The 24697-nt window shown below is 41.7% G+C and overlaps 1 protein-coding gene across 1 annotated transcript; it reads left to right on the forward strand.

The window, feature by feature from the left end:
* The first annotated feature begins 23 nt into the window (after positions 1-23).
* Positions 24-18210, forward strand: LOC120550477 (alpha-2-macroglobulin-like protein 1). Its single transcript, XM_039787166.1, is given in 38 exon segments — positions 24-145; positions 1321-1408; positions 1555-1735; positions 2007-2163; positions 2966-3018; positions 3448-3468; positions 4107-4242; positions 4245-4274; positions 4353-4437; positions 4529-4676; positions 4939-5056; positions 5185-5307; positions 5400-5560; positions 5791-6018; positions 6823-6886; positions 6971-7116; positions 7495-7644; positions 8156-8302; positions 8401-8515; positions 8631-8772; positions 9214-9439; positions 9955-10081; positions 10217-10338; positions 10466-10517; positions 10818-10898; positions 11162-11338; positions 11734-11809; positions 11976-12132; positions 13157-13231; positions 14408-14582; positions 14680-14867; positions 15991-16203; positions 16312-16430; positions 16629-16719; positions 16789-16857; positions 16941-17046; positions 17220-17261; positions 18037-18210. Coding segments are annotated over 37 exon segments (4392 nt in total). The 5' UTR covers positions 24-145; positions 1321-1322; the 3' UTR covers positions 18042-18210.
* Positions 18211-24697: the final 6487 nt, after the last annotated feature.

Below are 24697 nucleotides of genomic sequence, written 5' to 3' on the forward strand. Positions count from 1 at the left end.
GTCCTGGGTGGACGCAGGTGATCTGAATTGTCATCATGACCCGGGATATATACCGATGTAGACGGGCTCGGTCAGAACTTCCTAAAGGAGCGTCGAGCCCCCGATCAGACAACTCAGCCCAACCGTGGTAGGTGGTCTGAAAGAGGTAAGACTTCCACTCGGGGAGCTGAAACTGAAACATGGCGCTGCTACGCGGGTCTTTCACTTCATTAAAGACATTCACTTTTGGGGATTTTGGTTCTTTCGTACGTCTTGTGGCGGGCGGGAGGGATATCGGGAACTCTGGTTCGGCTGTATAGTCTTCTAAAGCAAATGGAAGAGTTTCCAAATGTTGCTTTCTTTTAAGTTAAACGAAGAGCAAAAGCTAAAAGGGAAAGCGAATGACGACTGGAGAAATCCGAGAGTCCCAGTCCCAATGGTGGAAATGACGGATTGTGGGTCAAACTCCACAATTGGCTCTATTATTGTATATTTTATTTTTTAAGGTTGATGTGTTGTAGTTTTTAGTTATTTTTTTATTTTTTATTTTTTTTTTATATTGGGTACAATACATTGGCCGTGTGCAAACTGCAATTACGTGACATTCAAAGCAGAATATGGCAGATTTACAGACTCTGACTCAGAAATTCCCAGAGAAGGATCTCTTTTGATGAATTTTGTAGGGATTCGTGTCAACAAATGTCAGAAAAAGCCACAAATTTATAAAAAGGTGACGAATGTCTGAGAAAGCCACAAAAATGAGGAAGAAGGGTATCAAAATGTTAAAAGAAGTGACCTGCAGTAACAAAAGCGCGTCAAACTCTTAGTGTCTGGCCCTTGGTGTGATTCTCTTTAGTTTTTTTGTTTGTTTTTTCCCAGTGTAGCCCTCTGGGAAAATGAGTTTAACACCCCTGCTCTATATGCTCGTGACACAGTGTCAGTGATACCTGGTTTAGCTTAGCGATAGTAGCGATAGGCTACATCCAAAGTAGGCTAAACTACCGTAGTATGCAACGCTACATGTGTAACATTCTGATTGTAAATGCATGATTTCCTGTTTGACCTCCCCTGAACGGTAGGGGTTAGTACACACACACACACACACACACACACACACACACACACACACACACACACACACTTGGAATGACAAACTTGGAATGACAAACTTTCTGGACTTTAAACATTGCCTAATTAAACTGTAAATTGCAGTTTTCCTTACACACCACAACATGAAGTCTATAACTGATTGAATGGGCTACCTTAAATCAAATCGAGGATGGGGGTGGGATTCTCTATCAGATTATTAAACAGATGCTGACTCATGATGATCTCATTCAGTCATGGGTCGTCCTGGGATTCAGATGTGGACATGGAAGCTGTGTGTCTTCTTGAGCTGGATGTGCGTGGGCCAGGCGGCGGCAGGACCGTAAGTTACCTCCCCGGTTAAAAAATTATAATAGCCTGTGGTTGAATGACTTGATCACTGGTAAGGCTTTTATGCTGCATAATCTTCTGGGTTGGGGTTATTTCCATATTGGATGAGATATGTACTGTGTGTGTCTGTGGCTGTAGGCAGTACATGGTAGCCATTCCTGCAATTCTTGAATCTGGCGCTGAGACCAGATTCTGTGCCAGTCTCCTGGAGCCCAGCGAGACTCTGGAAATGAGCGTCACTCTGATGTCCCAAGAGGCGAATACAACCCTTCTGGAGAAGACCTCCAGTGTAGAATTTCATACCTGCATTGACTTTAAGGTCAGCAACTTTCCTGATTTGATTGATTTGCTAATTTTAACAAAATGTGTTGGAAAAATTTGAGTTGGAAGCCATTGATGGGATTTCATAACTCGTATACAAACGGATTTGTAAAGGAAAGAACACAATATAAATACATAATTGTGTAAACTGCTGATGTAAATGTGTTTTTTTTAACCATTTAAGTTGCAACAGATCAAGTTAAATATTCATAAATCATGTTTGAATGGGATGTAATGGCTCTCTCTGTGTCTATAAATCTTTGTCACAGGTTCCTTTAGTGCAGGATGAAGTGGTGCAGGACTTTGAGGTGGAGGTACGAGGCGACACGTTCTACTCTAAAGAAGTCCGAAAAGTTAAGATCAAAGTCTATCGACCAATGACCTTCATCCAAACGGATAAACCAATCTACCTCCCAGGACAAACGGGTAATTTTGAGCTGATGGCTTTATACTTGATTTATGTTAGTTACTTTAGCTTTTTTAATCTAGGTTTGCTTGGTTACTTATCTAGATTACTTGACTTTTGTATTTGCTTATAATACTAACTGAGGGGAGAGTCCTTCCATAATCCTTTTTTTGGGAGGGGTCAGGGAGATCCTTCACCTGCACAACTTTCTTTTCTTGGGTTATGTTTATGCCACTTTGTGTTGTGCGAATAAATAAAATCAAAGATCTATGATGTAGTACACAACATGGTACCATATATAGAAAAGCTTCCTCTTTACAAATTGCTGTGCATGCAGCGCTGCGTGTAAAATGTATTCCCATATTATCAAATCTTATATATTGACATTCCCAGGATTTTAAAATGAAGCCCCAGAATGCTGGAAGTCTGACTACTGGCTCTAACAGGTAGTGAGAAAGTGATTGTGCCCCAGAATATCAAGAAGTTTTAACAGGCCGTAGAGGTTCAATTCCCAGAAGCCCAGAAACATGTTGGCATATACAGGGTCTATATAATGGTAGAAATGAAATGTACTACTTTTCCCCTGCTGCAGTTGAGAGCACAGAAGTCCCCACATTCTGGATATCATATTAGTAATGTGCCACACTGACAATATTTAAAACAAGGTATCTTTGTTTCCGTGCAAAACTATCCCCCACTTTATTGAAATCCAAGGCTGTAATTTCTCAGTTAACAGAAGACAATCACTGGCCTGTTAGGATGTCTACCGCTGCTGTAGAAGAGCTGTAAAGGCTTCATGTAATCTCTCTGCATGTCTCTCAGTGCATTTCAGAGTCCTCACACTGGATACCAAGTTAAGACCTGTCCATCAGCTGGTGAGTGTTTGACCGGTCTTTCCTTTCTTCAGGTCTCATTCATAAACCGTATCGGTGATTATGGTTTGATAATGGTGCAGGTTTTAGTTTTGATTGAACCAGAATATGATCTCCTGGTGAAGCTCTGGGTCAGTAGTACAACCACAGCCCCTTTTTTAGGTAACCTCCCAAGCTGCTTTGAAGGTTGCTGACCCAGTGATGGATCCATTCCACCACGTGTTTTCTCATTTTGCAACATTTTGTCACAAATTATCATATATAATTGGACATATCAGTGGAATCTATACTAAAGATTACAATAGAAGTTTCTTTTCTCCAGAAAACTATAAATCAGAATGAATATAAGAGCTCAAGTCTTTAACTCATGACTATGTGATGCCAGGAATACAAAGCAGCTTGTGCGTTAACAAATCTTTCTTTTTCTTACAGTACGATGTAATCGTAATAGAGGTAAGAGTAATATCTACACTTTAACATACTGGGTATATATATATTTTTTTCTTCTAATACAAATTCCTTAAAGCAAAATGCTCCAGTTGACTTATTGGTCTATTAAAAGTTCAGCATGTTAAAGTGATGGTTCGGAGTAATTCACCCTAGGGTCCTTTGCACCAAGACCTCGAGCCAAACACCCCCAAAAAAAGCTTTTTTCACCTGGGTCTAACATTGGGAGAGTTAACGTAGAGTTATCAGCTGAATAGTTTAGCGCAGGGGCTAACGGACCCATGTTTGTATTCTATCACCCCTTTAAGATAACCCCAAATGTAAAGGAAATTATTCCAATTAATTACGACCCATTAATAAAGAAAGTTATAGACTCACTTGAGAGATGGAATGCATTGCCAAATTTTTTTTTCAATTGAATGCATTGCCAATTGAATTTTTTGCCCAAAATGATATATAACGTCTACAAGTAGTACAAATGGGTTATGCTCTCATAAAACGATTGATTGGAAAGTTTGTAAGTACACCGACGTTTACACCAAACCATGGCCCACTTTAATCAGCCATCTTGTGGAAGAAGAAATGCCGCTTTTCCTGTATTCCCGAGTTTCCCGTTGTCCCATGTTCTTGACTTCACTTAACAGGATTCTAACAGCAACAGGATTGGCCAGTGGCTGAATGAAACCTCCTCCAATAGGAAGATATTGCAGCTTTCTTACGCCTTGAACTCTGAGGCCCGTGAAGGAGCTTACCAAGTTACTGTGTCAATTGGGTCTGAAAAAATCAACACAGCTTCAAGGTGGAAAAATACGGTAATTATATATTTTTTTTACCATCACTTTTAATCTGTTTAATGAAGCAAAAAATGCTAATAATCCCTTTGTCCCCAGTTTTGCCTAAATTTGACCTACAAATGAATGCACCTGATGAAGTAAGCATTAATCAGGAAGAAGTCAAAGCTGAAGTCTGTGCAACGTAAGTAAAAGTGGTTTTGCTCATTACTCTTAAATAATCTAAAATGGGTCCAGTTTAGGGAATGGTTTCTTTCTCCATGTCATCTAATTAGGTATACATACGGACAGCCTGTGCCAGGCAGTGTTGACTTGAAGGTGTGCCGACCTTTTGATCCCTATGTTATACCCCGTGCAATCACCCCTGAACATCCAGAGGGAGTCTCTGTAATCCCGATGCCTTGCTACGAGGAGACAAAGCAGGTACGGTAGCTATGGTGACCGTCTCATGAAGCAAGGTGCATAGCCTCCTACATAATGTGCACATTTAACACTACATATTGTCATCGGGCTTGTCTGTCTGATACACAAATTTAGGAGTGTAAAAGTTCATTTTTATACACGAGATAGTAGTTTGACGATTTGACAGTCAAAAGTTTTGAAGTAATAAGGGTCTGACGTGTGGAGAGTTTGAAATGTCCTTCACTTTTTCCAGTCTTTGATGTTATTTAATTGTGCTTTCTAGACGGACAAGAGAGGCTGTGCCACTTTCAGCTTCACAATGTCAACTTTCACAAGAATTGCGCAGGAGGCGCTGCAAGATGTACTGCAACTCAGTGCAAATATGGAAGAGGAGGGGACAGGCAAGTTAAGTAGCGTTATATTGTACTTATATTTCAAAAAGAGTTAGTTGGCCTATAATAACTGACTATGCCATGTAATGAAACAATACGGCGTCCACATTGTTGTAACATGAAGGCTTCTTGTAAAGGTATTTCACGCTCCCAAGAGAAGACTACGGGCATTTCTTATGTTGTTGGAAAGCTGTCTTTCACCGACACTCCCCAGACTTATAACAAAGGATCAAATGTGGAAGGAGAAGTAAGTGCATTTGGTCTTCACTTCTTCAATGTGCTTCTTCCGGGGGGGGGGAGAGGGGGGGGGGGGGGGGGGGGGGTTTTTTTTTTTTTTTTGGGGGGGTTAAAGGGGTTTTTTTAAAAAAAAACCCCCTTTTCGGACTTGCGGTGTTCCTGTTTGAGGGTGAAAGGTGGTCATCGCGTTGGTTACAGAATCTCACAACCGACGGTGATGGTGTCGCCGCTTTCTCATTGAGCACAGCTGCCTTTAAAGGAGACGTCCACTTACAAGTAAGAAGTAGAAACTACAATCTGTAACCAACATTCATCATGAAGATGATAACACCGTCCAAATCTGACCTCAAATGGTTTCTCAATATGCTGCAACTGACCAAGGTGCCATATAGGAACAATCTGTCTATAACAAAAAGAAGAGAAATTGTTATGGCTGTAAAAACTGAAGCTTTCTTCTACTTCATCTCCCACGATCTCATCTAGTGTTTGTTTTCTCTGCTCTCTAGGTTAGCGACACGCCGACACTGGGCTACAGTCCTTACAGAACGCCATACTATGAGTCTAACGATCACATGGTGTCTTTGGCCACACCTTCTTCTCCTGATACGAAGACGGTCAGCTCCCTGGATGTGAAGGAGGAGGATGAACCACTCTCCTGTGACGAAGAAGAAGACCTCTCCATCCAGTACACCATCGTTGGAGAGGCCCAGGGCTTTATGGATGTGATTTATCTGGTGAGTGGTTGAACTATTTTCCTCTCACCACTTCCATGGACATGGGGAAGACATTTTTAAAACTACCTTTACATCACTACCCAGGAGATTTTGTGTTGCGTGTCAACATTTAAGCATTGAAAACATTGAGAAATGGTAAAGTTTGACAGCTAACAAAAGCGCTGTACTGGAAACACTGTAAAACAAATCTGCGAAATTCCAGATGAGTTTCCACTACCTTTATCCAAATATTAAAAGTTAAATATCCAGTCTGTGGAGATTAAGCCACTGGAGAGTCTCAAATGACAGTTTAGGGGAAAAGGATCAAAATCGATGAACCAAAATGTTTTTATATATATTTATTTTTTTTTTATTGTAAACTTTCTAGCCTAAACCCAGTAATGCAACTCACCCCCGGGAAAGGGGGGGGGGGGGGGGGGGGGGGAAAAAAAGGGGGAAAAAGTTTCCCCCCCCCAGCATTTTATCATGGTCAAACTTGTAGTCTTCAGCCCCCAACCAATGCTGACTTATGCAAGGTAACATCCCCCCCCACAATATGCAGTAGTACTCTCCTAATATACAGACTTGTGGTTTAGATTTGTAACATTGTAGCGTTCCCCTTTTAATACATTTTACAGAGTCTTAAATATCCTGCTCTGGATAGGTTGTTGCCTTTTGAATAACTTGTCCTTTTTTAACTAAACTCAAAACGTTTTGACATGAACCATATAAACTTCTTCCACGATGTACTTAATCACATGACAGGACCTCACCGCAGACAGGGCATGTTGCATTACTCTGTCATTTTTCTTTAAAACTTCCCAGGTCTTATCAAGAGGAGCCATTGTTTTACAAGGAGTTGAACGGGTGGAAATCAAAGATAAATTGGGTGAGCAAAGTGACTTGTCTTGTCAGTATCCTTTTGAGTTAGCCTGGCCGATCTATGGAGTCATGTGAGCGATTGTTGTTTCAGTGAATGAGGGCGAGGTGTCCTTGCAGCTGACGGTGTCTCCAGACATGGCGCCAGACGTCCAGGTCGTGGCTTACGCCGTCCTCCCCAGTGAGACGGTGATCGCCAACAGCGCGGACTTCTCTACCGAGCAGTGCTTCAGTCAAAAGGTCAGCCTGAGAAGAACCAGACATGTGGCAAAGGCTGTTCTCGTCAGATTGTAGGTGCAGAATCAAAACCTCAATACAGCATGTAGCCTTTTCTTGAAGAGGGGGAAAAAGCCAGTTACCTATGTAAGACAATTTTTAAGTATCCCACTGAAATGAATTGCATTAACTTCCTACATGTTGGGGCCACCATTTTCTGACTCTACTGCATGGGTAGAGTGGTATAATCCAGTGGCGTCCGACCTGTGGCCCTTTACTGCATGTCGTCTCCTGTCTCTCCCCAATTTCCTGCTATTACTATTGAATATCAGGTTGAAAAGATCCCAGGTTCTCCTCTCCCACTAAAGTCCAGATGGTGCGCTGTGTCTTTTCGCCGGTCAGGTGTCGCTGGCGTTTTCTCCGTCCTCGGCCGTCCCAGGAGAGGAGACCATCATGCGGGTTACCACCCAGCCAGAATCTCTGTGTGGCGTGAGTGCTGTTGACCAGAGCGTCCTCATCAAGGAGCCAGGGAAGACTCTGAATGCAGACAAGGTAACTACTAGCCTGGATGCCAGCCAAACTCAGCCCCGCCCACAAAATTCAAGGTCAGGTCATATTCTGACTAGAATCGGAGTATGACCACATCAGGCTAGGTAACTACTGGAATCAACTATATGCATGTATAACTTGTTACCTCTGCATAATCTTTTGCAAATGTATCATCATCCATTTTTACTCTGCAGTTATCTACTTGTCCCATGGTTAACCTTTTTCTCCCTCTACCAGTTGTACATGGTTATCAAATATGCATTGCAGCTCAATGCCGATTGTTCTTTTAACCAGTTGTAAGCATGCGGTTATGAATATGTATGTATAAGGTGATGCTCACATATGTGGCGTAGCCCTCTGTAGGAGTGCCTTATGGATAAAGGCAATGATTTGACAAATGTAACGTTTCAAGATCTAGGAGTATCTTAGTGTCAAAGTGTGTCCCAATTGTCAGATCTTCATGGAACATCTAACGTTGTCAGTTTATAACTTTGAACCAAACCTTTCTTTTCAGATATTTCAATTGTTGCCGGTCACAAAAATGTCCTATATTCCATATGACGTTGAAGACAGTGTAGAATGTTTGCCTGTGAGACCGAGAAGATCTATTTTGCCGTACCCCAGAGGTGATGGGACAGCTGACGCTTATACAGTTTTCCAGGTACTTTCTACACAAATGAGTGTCCAAAATAAAGTATACTAAGGTTGTGTTGCAGATTTATCAACTTTTCGGTAATGCCGGTTTGTTGGATTATCTAGAATGTAGGGATGAAGATGGCAACAAACCTGGTTATCAGAGAGCCTTCATGCCTCGAATACAAAGGAAAAGAATACTACCAGGGCTATGGTGGCTATGGCGGCTATGGCAACTATGGTGACTTTCTTTGTTTTGCTCAAAGTGATGCATGCTGAATATTTACTTGCTCATTAAAACGGTCATTGCTTTGGTTTTTACCTAATGAATATTTTCTCCATTCTTCCTACCATAGCCATAATGAGAGCAGAAATGGCAGCCCCTGGCCCTGTTGGACTTCCTGTGGCTTTTAATGGGCCATCTCCTGATCAGTCCCCAGTAGAGACGGTCCGCACTTTCTTCCCTGAGACCTGGATATGGGACCTGGTGGAAGTTGGGTGAGTTTTTGCCACAGAGGGTTTTGATGGTCAGAGTCTCTCACTGACTTCCTGCAGTCTCCCTCCACACATGAATGGCATGGAACTAATTTACTGAATCTGCTCCTAAACTTGGACTCTCATTTTAGTTATTTTAGCACAATGTATTCATTTTACAGGCAATTTCTTTTAAAATGGTGTATGGGGAATGGTGTTTTTGGGCTAGAGTACACATGAAACGCAGTAGAACTGCATTTGAGTTTCTGAGATCTCAAGGACACAGCATATGATACCATTTCACATTTGAATTCTTTTTAGCTAACAGTAACTACAACATGGCAGTGTTACTGCAATTTAAGTCAACCATTAGTAATCTACTCACACTACTCACTGTTTTTTGCTAATCTGAATCATGAGAGTATTTTCAAGTTTACCGTAACGCATCTGTATCTGCTGATCCAGAGGGTTTGGAACGAAGAATGTGTCCCTCACTGTCCCGGACACCATCACCACCTGGGAGACGGAGGCGTTCTGTCTGTCCCCTCAGGGTTTCGGCTTGGCGCCGCGTAAAAACCTCACGGTCTTCCAGCCCTTCTTCCTGGAGCTCAGCCTGCCCTACTCCATCATCCGGGGGGAGCACTTTGAACTGAAGGCAACCACCTTCAACTACCTGACCAGCTGCATCATGGTCATTTTAATTTTTTAATTTGTTCTTGTGATCTATAAATGCTAATGCTAACATTCCTGCTATGCTAACCTGCTGATGTTTAGCAGGTGTCATGTTTATATTGTCCCCACCTTTTAGGTTGTATCTGTATATCCTGTAAATCTTAATCTGGAAAGTGCTATATATAAAATTGTTATGATTGTAGTTATGACTTTACCCACTCCCTTTGCAATGTGCAATCAAAGGCACCTTTTTTAAAACCTTGAAACCTGTAAGGGATTGCTGTTTAACTTGACCCACCTCTCTAGTCAACGCCCTCACAAAGGTTCTAGTGTATATTTGGAATACTCCTAATTTAGTCAGTCTTCAAGCTTGATAATTGGATATACTTTTATTTATTTTTTTTATTTGAAAATAACACATTTGCAAGATGTACCAGGGGAAAGGTTAAATGCTGCAGCATTGTACTGAAATTTGAACAGTTTTTGAATTTGCCCTAAATCTCCAGTTTTAAATGTGTATTCTCTCTTGAACAGGTCACTGTGACTCCAGCCCCCTCCTTAGATTACACCCTCACCCCCCTCTCTGGTGACCAGTACACATCCTGTCTGTGTGGCAGTGAGCGCAAGACCCTCAGCTGGACCATGGCCCCCTCAGCCTTAGGTGAGACTGGAGCTTTTATCCACCAGGCTGCCGAGGTGGAGGAGCCTTTTTTTGAGCTGTGAAATCAGCGAGATCCCCCTTGGTGACAAAATGTCGTTGTTCTGAATAAAGTTTGAAACGGTTTGTTCTTTTTAGGAGTTGTAAATGTGTCGGTGAGTGCTGAGGCCGTGACATCCCAAATCTCATGTGACAATGAGGTTGTGAGCGTGCCTGAAAGAGGACGAATTGATGTGGTCACACGACCTCTCATAGTAAAGGTTGGTACTTGTTTTTTTTTTTTTTTTTTGGAAAAGATGATCAAGGGAGAATCTTCTTTTTTCTTTTTTTTTATATCCATTAACCAAATGGAAACTCTGTAACTCACATTATTTCTTTCCCTCTCAGGCTGAGGGAACTGAGGTGACCAACACCTACAACTGGCTGCTCTGCCCAAAAGGTCCGTACGGTTTACACCAGGCCTGGCCCATTATCGTGTGAAAGACAAATACTAGAAGTTGATTAGATTGGTGTTAAAACATGTGATGGAGACATTCACTACTTGCAGATAGCGCTTAGTTTCGTTCTGGCAAGTCTAGCGCAGGTGTTATTAACTAATATCATAACTGTCATTAAATACACTACCAACCTAATGAATGAACCCTCCATTTTTGTCTGATCTTAATCCAGTCTGACCTGTTTCAATACATGATCCACTGACTTTATTTTAGTGCTGAGTCTTTGTTCTCTCTGTTCACAGGGCAAGCTTTGACGGAGGAAGTGGACATAGAACTCCCTGAGAACATTGCTGGATCTGCCCGTGCTTCAGTATCAGTACTCGGTAAATTAATGGCTTCATTTTAAATGAGTTGCTTTCCCTTTCTTCTAGGAAGGGAAAAGGCTTCCATCAACAAGCAATCTGTTCATTTGATTTTTTTTTTATTCTAACAACAAAGTAAAGTAAAAATACAAAGTGCATTTATACCTTCAACATTTTAAAGTGATGGTTCAGAGTAATTTCACCCTAGGGTCCTTTGCATCACAACCTCAAGCCAAACACCCGTTAGTTGCACGTTTGGTCTCAGTGGTTCTGTTTCTGGGCAGGTGACATCCTGGGCCGGGCTCTGGAGAACCTGGATGGGCTGCTGCAGATGCCGTATGGATGTGGCGAGCAGAACATGGCGCTCCTTGCCCCAGACATCTACATCCTGGAGTACCTGAGAGACACCCAGCAGCTGACCCCAGCCATCAGGAACAAGGCTACCAACTTCCTGATCAGTGGTGAGGCTCCATTTTACTCTGGTAGCTAAAAGAACCCGTACACCAAATCTACAGTCGGCCACATTCTGGTGCTGGTTGCACAAAATGTAACAAGAGGCGTGCATAATCACTTGGGATTGCTCGTCGTTCCTATTAGGGACTAAAGGTCAGGGGCACCCTGCTGGCCTCTGTGTTACAGTGCTGACAACAGGCCCCCACCCCACCGTAACGACCTTGTTGCATGTCATTCCTTTCTCTCCCCTAATTCCTGGTCATCTTTTTAGTCACCTGTCCACTAAAGGCATAACATGTTTACTACATCTGTAGATTCAGTTCCAGAGCAGTTTTCACCTAAAATGAGCTAATCAGAAATCAAATCGGTAAATGCCCTAATTGGTGTCTCTATTGTTCTACAGGCTACCAGAGACAGCTGAACTACAAAGATAACGACGGCGCTTACAGCACATTTGGAGCAGGACCAGGGAACACTTGGTGAGAACGTTACTGGTCAATCATCCACAAAGAATAATGAATTAGACATTTACATGGTGTGCAACATTTACTACGACATACAGTTTCTACTTGTAGAGTAGAGGATTGTCGTGAGCCATTAAACAGATCCTAAGAGCTTCCTCTTGTCTTGTTTTAATATCCTCAGGCTGACTGCATTTGTGTTGCGATCGTTTGCCAAAGCACAGACTTTCATCTACATTGACCCAGCGAACATCGAAGCGTCCGTGACTTGGCTGAAAAGTAAACAACAACAAAATGGCTGTTTTGAACAGTCGGGGAAGCTCTTCCACACCATAATGAAGGTAAAGTAACTCTTTACTAGAGTTTGTATGACAATAACAAACTGAAGGTCGCTAAGTTAAGATTACTAAATGACACTTTTGCTGTAGCAGTAGTTGAATGGAAATGCACCATCAGGACTTTGATTCATGTCTCAGTAGTAAGAAATGCCAGCCTGGGGGCCCACTCACTCATTTGCAATGTGAGATAATTCCCTCTCCGATTAATTTCAACAGGTTTCACTTATCAAAAACAAATGCCGTAATTGGGAGTCATGCATGCGAGAGCCTTGTGGGACTCGATGTATTTCCAACTGACGAGCATTTATAAACGGTGGCAGTGTCCTGTTTAACAAATGCTTAAGTCTACTTGAGTCAGGCCCCTGAGTGTTGGAGGTACAGTGATCTGTCTGTGTATACAGTACATAGCCCTATATACAAATATGTACAGTGTGTAATAACTTAATATACAAATTGTTCATATTTACTAATGTACTAAATACATTTACCCATCTCTCAATTTTAAATAAAGGTTTCTTTTCACAAAAGTGACCCATCTGGTAACTTCTACCAAATTTGACTCCTATGTATTGAAAGGATTTCCATCCAAAAGTGACTTGTCTTTGAATCGAGTCCTATACCTACATGGTAAACTATCTGATCGGTCATCTCGTGTGTGGTTATGAGCTGAGAGTTTATGGTTTGAATTATGGTGGAGGTGGTCAGTTAAATTTATCAGGACTAGATTATATACCAACCAGGGAATCGAATACTAACTGAAGGGAAGAGGACGGAGTATGCAGGGCCCTCGTGTGAGGAGGGCCCAAAAGATGCTAGAATGAACAGCCTGTGGATGCGGGTCATAGAGTGCCTTTTTTACCAGGCCCAGAATTGTGTGAAATGCCTCTGGCTATGGGGGAGTAGACTGGCTTTGGCTGAAACTGATGGAGATGGTGAAAGGGGAGCAGAGTACGGTAATAGACGGGCCTACATTCTGCATCCAGTGAGTCAGACTAGATCACTAACTCCTTATGCTTCCTCTTTACAGGGTGGAGTATCTGATGAAGTTACTCTCAGTGCCTACATCACTGCTGCCTTCTTGGAGATGAACATGTACATAGATGTGAGTTGATATTTGTAATGAGTGTATATGTACGATGCATTCATTTGAATTTAAATATTTATGGCATGAACTGATTCTGAACTGTAGGGATTTTTTTTTTTTACGGTTTTAAAGGACCAGTGTGTACATTAGGAGTGGGTCGGTCACTACCCGGTGTGAGTCGAGTGCAGATGGGAGTTGCACACACATCACTTTGCAACAAGTAGCCTCCAAGAAGCTGCTAATGAGAGACTTCTGTAATGTTGGCAATCAAACCCAACCAAGGCTGTCACTTGACTGGAGTCTTGAGCCAATGTTGGCAATCATAGCGATCAAACATCTTTTTGAAATGATTCCATCTTCGGTTTGTAATGAAGTTTTAATTATAGATTTCACAAATTTCAAATATGACATTACACCGTAAACAGTTTAAATCTGAGCATGTGCAACTCATCTGCTCTAGTCTCCCATCGGGTAGCAATGGGGTCCAATGCCATGTTGCACCGCAGTGTTTCCCGCAACGGACCAACCAAACGCTGGCTTTAGAGAGGGCCTTTCATGTGTTGACATTGAAGTGAAGGCCGCTGTAGGTTCTCCTACACACTTGGACAGAAGGGGGAAGGGAGGCGTATTCAGTTGGTTGCTGCAACCTCACTGCTTGATGCCACTTAAGTAGTAGAAATACAAAGTTAGTTTTAGTACAGGTGGCAAGTATTAGGTTGTAGTGATGAATGAAACTGTCTATCATAAGTCTCTTTTTCAAAAAGCTGAGCAAAGGAGCATTTTAGGACTTTTTTTGTATAGGGCAGTTCAGACTTTAAAGTGGTGAGAAGGGGAATGACCTGCAGCAAAGGGCCGCAGGTCAGAGTCAAACCTGCAGCCGCTGAGTCGACAGTAAACCTCTCTATATGGGCGCCTGCTCTACCAGGTGAGCTAACCAGGTGCCCCAAACGGGTTCATACGGTTCCAATTTTCAACAGTGCAACTTCAGTAACAATTAAAAGTAAAAACCTAAAATGCAACAATAGGAGGTGCAGTATAAGAAGTGAACACATTTAAAGAGGCAGCATCAGAAATGTGTTCCAGATATTTCAATTTCATTCATTTCAAATTGAGCGCCGCTTCCCCTCGGTTTAGTTCTGACTCCAGAGCCAAAGGCAGCAGCGCGAGACAACTTCTTCTTTGAATCTGTTGTAGGATCCTGCGGTTCATGGGCCGGTGAAGGCTAGCTTGTCTTGCCTCAAGGAGTCCATCAGTGACCTCAGCAACACCTACACCACAGCTCTGCTGGCGTACGTCTTCACCCTGGCAGGAGACATGGAGACCCGTGCTCACCTACTGGGTCACCTAGACGCTGTTGCGTTACGAGAAGATGAGTCCTCCTCCAGGAAATCATTCTGGCTTCATTCCTGTGACCAAGCTTACCCTGTGCCTGTTGGGCTCTTTGTGGATGGCGGTTTGTTTTTTAGGAGGTTTCCTCCACTGGTCTCAGACAGCAACAGAAACGTCAGCCTCTCTGTCTGTGGAGACCAGCTCCTATGTGCTGCTGGCTAAACTCAGTGCCTCCCCGACTGCTGAAGACCTGGGCTACGCCAGCCGCATCGTTAGATGGCTGACGAGCCAGCAGAACTATTACGGAGGATTCTCCTCCACACAGGTACAGCCCAAACAGGGTTCAGCTGGACTTTGAGACAAATGTACAGTAATCTCTTTAGTTATTTAAAAATGTGTGGCTTAGCTGTGACCTAAAGCCCATTTTGTCTGACCGCCCATTATCCCGAAAACAACAGCATGGCACAAGGAGAACAACCCAATTTTCTTGGTGGGGGAATTTTTTTTTTTTTTTTTGTGGTGGGTTTTTTTTTTTTGTTTTTTGTGTTTGGGGAAAAAAAAATTATATTAAAACGCATTATTTAGACATGCATAGTTCTCACAGGACTGCGACTTTTCCCGTTACCTCAACAGTTAAACCATACCGAGACCCATAGCCTTGGTTTAGCCCATCAACTACAAATAAAAGGTGCATATTTTTTAAATGGTCATTTTCTTCTGTAATGAAAATCAACTTTTGGAGAGACCTAAAATTGATAAAGCTGCTATAGGTTTAAACAAACGTTTACATCTGTATAAACTTATGCACATAGGTATTCATACCTCTCATGCATTGGGTGTGAGACCCACTCATTTCAACCCACTCACACACCACACCTTGTATTTCTCACACAGACATTACCAGGGTAACACGCTCCAAGTTGCACCGCTATTTCTTTTTAAACTGTGGAACAGGTAGAGGATCAAGTGAGTTCCCCAAAGAGTTCAGAAGGCCCTGCCGCCACGCACCAGCTGAGGGAGTGCAGATTTCAAGTTGCGGCTTTCGTTGTAGTTTGACTTTGCCTAAGATTAGTGACAAGTGTACTCTCCCTGTTTGGTAGCTTATTGCTACATGTTGAATCGGCTGCAGGGCTACTCTGACAGTTTTATATTTTTAGAAAGATACCCATTTTATAATAGGCCTATCCATAATACTTTTATAACAATACCCATAATGTGGAATATTTTTACTGCAAAACCTCCCAGCCCTCATTGTGAAAACCGTTAGCCTAGGCTATTTCATTATATTTTATCCAGACAATGCATAGTATTATCACACACAAAAAATGCCATTTATCAGATCAGACCCCCGTCCCCACCCAAACCCCTGCTGCCAAAATCTCCCTCTGAACTCTGCTCAGAACCTGAGAGCCCTGGGTATTGGTTCTTTTCTTCTGCATGTGTTGTAGGACACCGTGGTGGCTCTTCAGGCTCTGGCTCTCTACTCCACTCTGGTGTTCAGTCCAGAGGGTTCAAGCACCGTGACGGTCCGGTCTCCCGGGGGCCAGCTGGTGTTTGACGTGAATCGGAACAACAAACTGCTCTACCAGGAGAAGCAGCTGCAGGACGTGACGGGAAAGTACAGCCTGGAGGTGAAGGGCACTGCATGTGCTGCCATACAGGTCAGTGGTCTGGTGTACATCAACCACCAATCCTGATGCTTCATACTGTACATTTGAACCAACTCGAGCAAAGAATTATTGACTTTATGAATTACTTTCCTTGTTTAGATTTCCCTTGTTTATAACATCCCAACTCCTGCTGCTGATACCACCCTCAGTGTTCTGGTCGAACCAGAGGCCGACTGCACCAGCAAAATACCCAAACTCAGTCTGAACCTAACATCCCTGTAAGTAATCAACAAGCACATCCACGACATTGACAAATACTGACGTTTTTGGCAAATAATCCTCTGCATCTACCGGCTTGAACATAACTGTTGGATGGACAGGGAGTAATGTTTACAACTTGTGGCTAAAACGAACAGTAAATGGAGCCTTCCAAAGCCCCAGATTGACATCATATTTTTCTGGTATTTGCATTACAGATATAGTGGAAAGGAGTCCAGTACAAACATGGTTATCCTGGATATCAAAATGCTCTCTGGATTTGTCCCAGACCCAGAGTCTTTGAACATGGTGAGTGATTCCAGTAACTTTAAATGGAGTTGTAGTAGTCATGGTAACCCAGCTGATGTCTCCTCACAGCTCAAAGGTGCCCTGCTGGTGGATCGTGTTGAACAAAAGGAGGATCATGTTCTGGTGTACATACGGGAGGTGAGAGGGATTTAAAGTGACAAACGAGAGATGATGCTCTCCAGGTTTGTTACTGATCATGTGGTCTGTTCTTCTTCCAACAGTTACAGAAGGACCGAAGAATCAACCACAGCCTGACGCTCGTACAGGAGTACCAAGTGCAGAACCTGAAGCCAGCCGTGGTCAAGATCTACGACTACTACCAGCCAAGTAAATCGGTCCTCTCTAGACCTCACTCACAGAAATCACAGCACACGCTGTTCTGTGGTAGCTGTACAACAACCTGAACGGTTACCCAAATAGTAACTTATAGTAGTATGTTAATATGATAGGCTATTGAACATATGATGCAAGTTTAACTTGTTTTTCTTTTTTCCCTTAAGGTGACCAGTCTGATACAGCATACATCAACCCTTGTGTTACAGGTAACAAACTGATATACAGAAGCACTATGACGTAATGTAAACTGGAATGGTTTAAACGATTGTAAAAGTGCCAATTTTGTAACCTAAAACCAAATGAAGCATACAACCAGCGTAGACTGTAAAGCCCAGCTCACACCAAAGATTTGCAACAAGGAAATGACCTTTTAAGAATGTTGCAGCAGTCTGATGGCGTCGCCTGCGACTCAGCTTGTCAAGTAGCCATTGGCTGGTTTTAGAACATAAGGCACGTCACCTGTTTGAACAGCCAATTGGCTCGTAGCAAAGTCAGCTGGTCAAGTCGGTTACAAACTGTCAGCTGGTTCTCATCAGCCGTTCCCCTGGTGACGTGCCGTCTCGATAGTTAATGTTTGGCTGGTTAGGGGAGTTGGTGTCACCTCTAAACGATGGAACTGCTGACTAGACGGGAGAAATTAAGAATAGAGGGGACATCTCTTGTCTGTTATGTGGGATGATCTATTTCATGGCATTCTCCAGATGCGCTATCAAATAATAAACTCAAAATTTGGATTTCTTTTTTTGCCAATTCATTACTACTGGAAATTAACTATCCTCATTCATATGCTACAAATTATATCCGCTATTAAAAGCTGGAAGTTCAAATGGAAGTAGGTCTACAGAGTCGTTGCTATGAAGAGGATACACGGTCTCGTATAGTAGCATAGGGTGTAAACTGTCAGATGTCAGAATGTTGCAAGTCTTTGGTATGAACAAGCTTAAGTCTCTGAAATGAATTTATTTTTAATTTCTTTTGCAGCTTGAAGAGCATGTGGTCAGTCCTCACGTCATCCAGAAGATGCACATTATGTACTAACACCATGTCTGTTTTGTATTTCCTGGTTAGTATTCTGCCACAACCCCTCACAGCTGTGTAACTACTGTCTGAAGTGAAATGCATAATGGATAATTAAATAAAGAAATATGACATCAATGTCCTGTTTGAAACTGGTCTTTTGTTGAACTTTTTCTACGGTTTAATCTTTTTGCGGTTTATCGTATGTTGAAAAATGACCCTTGTGCTGCAGGTAACGAATTATTTTACAAAATGATGAAGTCTTAGTCCATACATCTTAACCTACAGACACATACAATCAAGCAGAAGTATTTTGAGAAGCCTGTTAATCCTAAAGTGACTTATTTTTCTTAAGTTGCAGCTTGAAGAGGTGTTCTTCGGTTAAATTTTAAATAAAACCCATTTAAGGATTGTAGTTCAATGTCTGCTTGCAAATAAGCTGCCAACAAAGACTGACTCTTAGTTTATGAACATGTTGGCTAACAATTCCCTAGTCACACAAGCAGACGCAGTCAACGTTGGCGTACATTTGGTTCAGCTGAAAAATATTCACTCTTTCAGCTCAGTTTTGACTGAATTTAGACTTGAAGCTTTAAAGGTGACCAGAGGCCTGTACTACAAAGCAGGATTTGGCCTTAACGAGCTAATTTAAGGCTCAACCTTAAGGCTTAATCCTGGAGTTTTGTGTTAAATCAGCTGCTGCTCTGATCCGAAATAAACGTTAACCTGCATTACTTGTCACATTTTAAATATCCACAATAAATGAACAAAAACAACCAAAACCAATAAATAAAAATGGACTCTGTATCTGTTAACAAAAACGCACTGGAGTAAAAACCAAACACAATCAAAAACAAATGAAATGGAAATGTTTCTGGCCTTGATAATTTCCATTTAAAAATGATAAAGCTCATTTTTATTTATCATGCGATTAATTGATTTATTGTGTATTGCGACAGGCCTATTTGTGAAAGCTTCACAGACAAAATTGATAGGGCCTAGTCATTTTCATCATTTCACAGCTTTAATATGAATCAAAAGTGTAATATGACATTGACAAAATATTAAAGTGATGGTTCGGAGTAATTTCACCCTAGGGTCCTTTGCACCATGACCTCGAGCCAAACCCCCTCCAGAAGCTTTTTTCACCTGGGTCGAACATTGGGAGCGGTAGAGTAGCGTTATCAGCTGAATAGCTTAGCGCAGAGGCTAATGGATCCGAAGTGTCTCTTAACATTACCCCACTAATAATGCCCGAAATGATACCAAACGTCTACAGTAGTACAAATAGGTTATGCACTCATAAAACGATGGATTGTAAAATTTGTAAGTACACCAGAAGTTTATGTAAATAACATTTGCCTGCTGGCTTCAGCTCTCTGCTGCTGCTGCTGTTACTCCCGGGCAGTAAGAGTGCTTAGGGACATCTACAAATTACAACACCGAAAAGGGTCACAACAAAATTTTATTAATTTAATGATTTAGAAATAAGGTAATGTCTCCAAACTTACCTCAATTATTACTTGTCTCCTGGTAGTTATACTACAGCACTTACTTTAAAAAATAAGTTAAATTAAAAAATATTTTTGTTGCATCTCTTTTCGGTGTTGTAATTTGTAGATGTCCCTAAGCACTCGTCTTACAGCAGCAACAACAACAACAGCAGAGAGCAGAAGCCAGCAGGCAAGTGTTATTCAATGCTAATTCTTTAACACAAAGCAACACATATCAATAGCCTAATAGCTAACCTATCTTTAAAATCAATTGTTTATTCAGGTTGAAGATAGTTGCAGCCCAAAAGATGACCGGGAGAGTGCAGGGAAGTGCCAGGATGTCCCAGGATGCTCTACATCACAATATTTCACACGGCCCAAGTCAGATAGTCACAGCCCGGAACAATTTTTTGCTTAGCACCCTCAGCAAAAGCCTAAAAACCTGTCTCCACAGAGAGTGTTTAGTTGTAAAGATGGCTATGGGCGAATGGCCGTTATCTGACATTAAGCGTTTCTGCTTCACATTTTCAGCAGCAGCGGAGCGGCTGTGGGTTGACTCCCAACGGTTCTCATGGGCTTATAAGTCCTTAGGTGAAAAAGTTCAACGTGGTTTAATGTACCTAAACAACGGTCAATGATCCCCAAATTTCTCTCTTATATTGCTCCTCATAACCACTGAAAGCTGCCAAAAGATCTAACCCAAAGTCCTATTATTATGACGTTATCTGACATTAAGCGTTTCTGCTTCATTGAGGCAAAAAGAAAAACCGTTTATATTATATAGGCCTACACACCCAAAAACTTAATGACAGACAAACCAGTTAATTCAATGCATTTATTTTTTGAATGGCAATAATCTCTAATATAGCAAACAATCTATTCAACATCTCTCTTTGGCCTGTTGTCTTTTGCTTTTCTGCCCAGTGACCGCCTCAGTTAGTCCCTGTTAAAGCGCCCATATTATGCTTATTTTCAGGTTCATAACTGTATTTTAAGGTTGTACCAGAATAGGTTTACATGGTTTAATTTTCAAAAAACACCATATTGTTGTTGTACTGCACAGCTCTCTCTCACTGCTGCAGCTCCTCTTTTCACCTGGTTTCTGTTTTAGCTACAGAGTGAGACCTCTTTTCATCTTCTTCTTCTGTACTATCTTTGATTGCACTCGCACATGCGCAGTAGCTCAGATGTAGAGCATGTCAGCTAGCTAACTCTAGAGACAGTAAAAGAAAGCCTGTTTCTCCAACTTTGGTCAGTTACAAGGCAGGATTAGCTGGGAGACTTCTTCTAAATGAGGGCGCACATGTAAGTAGTTCTTTTGTAGATTATGGTGAATTTGTGTGTGTTGTAGCAGTGCTTTGCTATTGAGAACAACGTAGCATGCTAGCGTTAGCGTTAGCCGGCTAACGCTAACGCTACGAGCTAACAGTTGCGGTTAGCCAGCTCATTTCGGACTGTGACGTCACATTCCGAGGCCGATTTTGAACAGCTCACCAGGAGACTGAAGGCAGGACACATTCAGAAACCGTATCTCACTCAAAACAGCATGGATGGATTTTTTTCAAAGTTTGTATGTGTGTGGAAGCACCAGAGACACAAAAGAACACCCCAAATCCCAGAAAAAGTGTTTTTTTCATAATATGGGCACTTCTGTTTGCAGACAGCAAACAGAAGAAAAATATGTTTATCGTTATGAATGCTAATACGTAACGTTACGGAACGTTATACATCCATGAAGTGTGTAGCCTTTCTAATGACGTATTTTCACAGTCTTATACTTCAACAGTTTAACAACAAACTTTCTTCGGTTGAAAAATAATGTTTTAAATTGACGAACATCATATTTGTAATCCATGGCTCAATTCAAACGGGATCAAAACATTATTATTATCTTTCTCCATTGACTCTCATATTCATATTCATTCATGTTCATATTTTTTCCGAATTAAGGTCCCGTGGACCGGAAGTAGAAGGGCGGGACTTCGGCTGTCAGTACCCGATCCGTTCCACCGGCACGATACGTTCTGCGCATGTGCAAGATGATACGTATGCCATGACGTATGCGCAGATGATAATACCAAAGAACTTCTATAAAACCCATTGACATATATATAATGGACCAACAGATCCCGTTGCTCTGGATGGAGACCAGTGAAGGTTATTAGAAGCACTTTTCCGGTGATCTCTTCCTTTACTGAGCAGCCTCCAACTAAGAGAGACAACGTAGATGTGACGTGAGCAACGTGTCTGAAAGTGTGAAGTCTTCTGGTAGCTGTGCCGAGAGAAATCTCAATCATTCCCAATCTTACAGAGACGGAGAGAGTAGGTATATGTAAGGAGATAACATAAGCACAGGTTAATTACTGATCACTAACATGCTAGTTAACATTAGTAATTAAACCTAAACAGCTAATGGAAGTCGAAACTGCCTGTGAGCTTCTCCTGTACTATACGGTAATTCCTCTACTGTGTGACAGTAAGTCTCGTGGTTATGACACAATCGTTAGCCTATTGTTATAAAAGCGTCTGCTACGGAGCCATAACGTGAGGTACAAGGTAATGGAGCCTTTTATACATTGTCGTCAGGGTTCTAAATTAGCACCGTTTACCAGCCAAATGCTGGTGAAATATGCAAGTGGCTGGTAGATTATTTCACTCACCAGCCAAAAAACCCAATGGTAATCTATTGAATGGCTGGTAATATTTGAACATTCATTAGCCATTTGGCTGGTAGACGAAAATGTTAATTTTGAAGCCTGATTGTCGTGAGTCTTTAAACACTTCAGATGTAAAGTTATTCGCAGTCAAGTGACGTAAAAAAAAAATGGTGGTCAGTGGAATGCTAACAAGAGGTGATCGCTTTGTAGCAACAAAATGGCGCCATCGGAGGTTCGCATTCTGAAGCGAAGCTTTCACCCTTGATAAAACCCAGCAGGTAAGATAACGTTACATGTGTTGTTCAACAGAGCTAAGCTAGCTAGCTAGCTAGCAAGTCGAGCATCAAGCTAGGTGAGGTAGATTCATAGACTTAACAGTCTATGGGTAGATTGTGTGAGACGGGAGATGTAGTTCACTGAGCGGTTTCACACAAAACTAAGTGGTACTACGACAAACCTACGGCTAACTGAGACTTTCTTCGGTTGAAAAATTATCTTTTATTAAATTGACGAACATCATATGTGTAATCCATGGCTCAATTCAAACGGGATCAAAAAATAATTTGCTTCTCCCCGTTCACTACCGTTCATATTTTTTCTGAGTTAAGGTCCCACGAGATCCACTGGAAGGGGCGGGACTTCGGCTCTCTGTTGAGAATGAGGAGATGTCGTCACTACACAGCGCCCCGCCCCCAGAGATCCCCCTTCCCCCATTTTGGGAGGATACCCGCAAGCACCGTTCATTGTTTGTGTTGGTAGCAGAGGAGGTTGTTGCAATTCCTCACTATTTTTAAATTGCACCTCGTAAATGGAACAAATAGTGACGTGGAAGACTCAACAGGGTTTTCCATAGTAACAAGGGACTCATTTATCTACATAAATATGTTTATTTGTCTGTTATATTAAGGTAACGTGTGAATCGTTTAATGCGTCATTTAGTATTGTAGATTAATCAACAGTGTTTTCCTAAGTTCCATATTGCCATGCACCTCAGCTAAGCTACATATATATATATATATATATATATATAAATATAAATATAAAGTCTTAAAATGAGAGATGGAATTATATAATCTACAAAATCATAAACACACTGTAGCTTATTTACTTGGCACAAGCCTGGTAGTTTATGGCATAGCTGCCAACACTCCCGTTTTTCCCGGTTTCTCCCGTTTTTTAGCCCTATCTCCCGGACCCCTCCCGGTTTGTTATTTCTCCCGGGAAACTCCCGTAATTTGCACCACGGCCCAAACTCCTTTATAAATAATCGGACCAATATGTTTGTCTAATGTTGACCAGTTGCCAGATCTTGTATGAAACGCCTCCTATTCACACAATCCACACACCATATACAGTTTTCAACCCGTTTGTCACCTAAACCTGGCAACCCAGTTGCGCAGTTGCTGTCTGCGCAAAGTTCGCGGAAAGTTCAGACCCGAAAGCGAGCCGATAAAAAAGGCAGGTGAAGGCGGTGTTCCCGCAAAGAAATCAAAATACAGCTGTAGATTTCAACAGTGTTGGACGCAACAATTGACATGCATCTTACCTAGTCATATCGACAATCTCCACGCTTTTTGTAAGGTGTGTCGCATTGATTTTAATGTATTAAGCACAGAGGGTCTTACAGTAGGCCTACACTTAACAGTACAGGTTTATGGTAGTGGGTAATTAACTCAGCAGAAGTACTGAGGTTGGTCACAGATGGTGTGAGCCCACAGAAGCTCTTCATTGCCTCTTTTGTTTTTTTACTATTGGCCCTTTTAGTCTGTTTTGACAATCTTTAGAGCAGGGGTATTCCAAAGTTTTTTTTAAGTTATGGACCCCTTAACTAAGAGAGACGGAGCAGGGACCCTCTGTTACATATATTGTATAAAATGAAGTTGCATATTAATATTGCATATTATTTTTTTTTGCATAGAATACTAAGCTATTAAAATAATAATTGTAGGCATGGTTTTATAAATCATCTTTTTAATGTTACACATTGGCTACCACAGTGAATCCTTAGGATGAACTGTATCTGTGTGCAGTGTTGGGAAGGATACTTTCAAAACGTATTTCGTTACAGAATACAGAATACATGCCCACAAATGTAATTTGTAACGTATTCCGTTACGTTACTCAATCTGAGTAACGTATTCTGAATACTTGGATTACTTCAGGATTACTTCCACATTGAATTGCGTTTTATAAGTGTAGGAATGCAGCTATCACATCCAGCTTACTAAACAGGCCTATAATGGTGTGTTCTTTTTATTCCAACTAGCTGAATGTGTACCTGACCAAGCAGATAGATTATTGTATTGGTAGTCCCGAACTGCATACTACAAAAATCTAACCGCAGTCTTGATACCACGAGCTAATTTTAGCTAACGTTAGCTAGCATGTCAAACGGGGCTAGTCAGTCTTTAAACGGCTCTGGAGCTAGTAAATCAGCACGTAGGAGAATGTAAAGTCGCACGTCAACGTTAAAAT

The sequence above is a fragment of the Perca fluviatilis genome, chromosome 2 (genome assembly GCF_010015445.1).
Source record: "Perca fluviatilis chromosome 2, GENO_Pfluv_1.0, whole genome shotgun sequence".
In the NCBI taxonomy this organism is placed as follows: domain Eukaryota; kingdom Metazoa; phylum Chordata; class Actinopteri; order Perciformes; family Percidae; genus Perca; species Perca fluviatilis.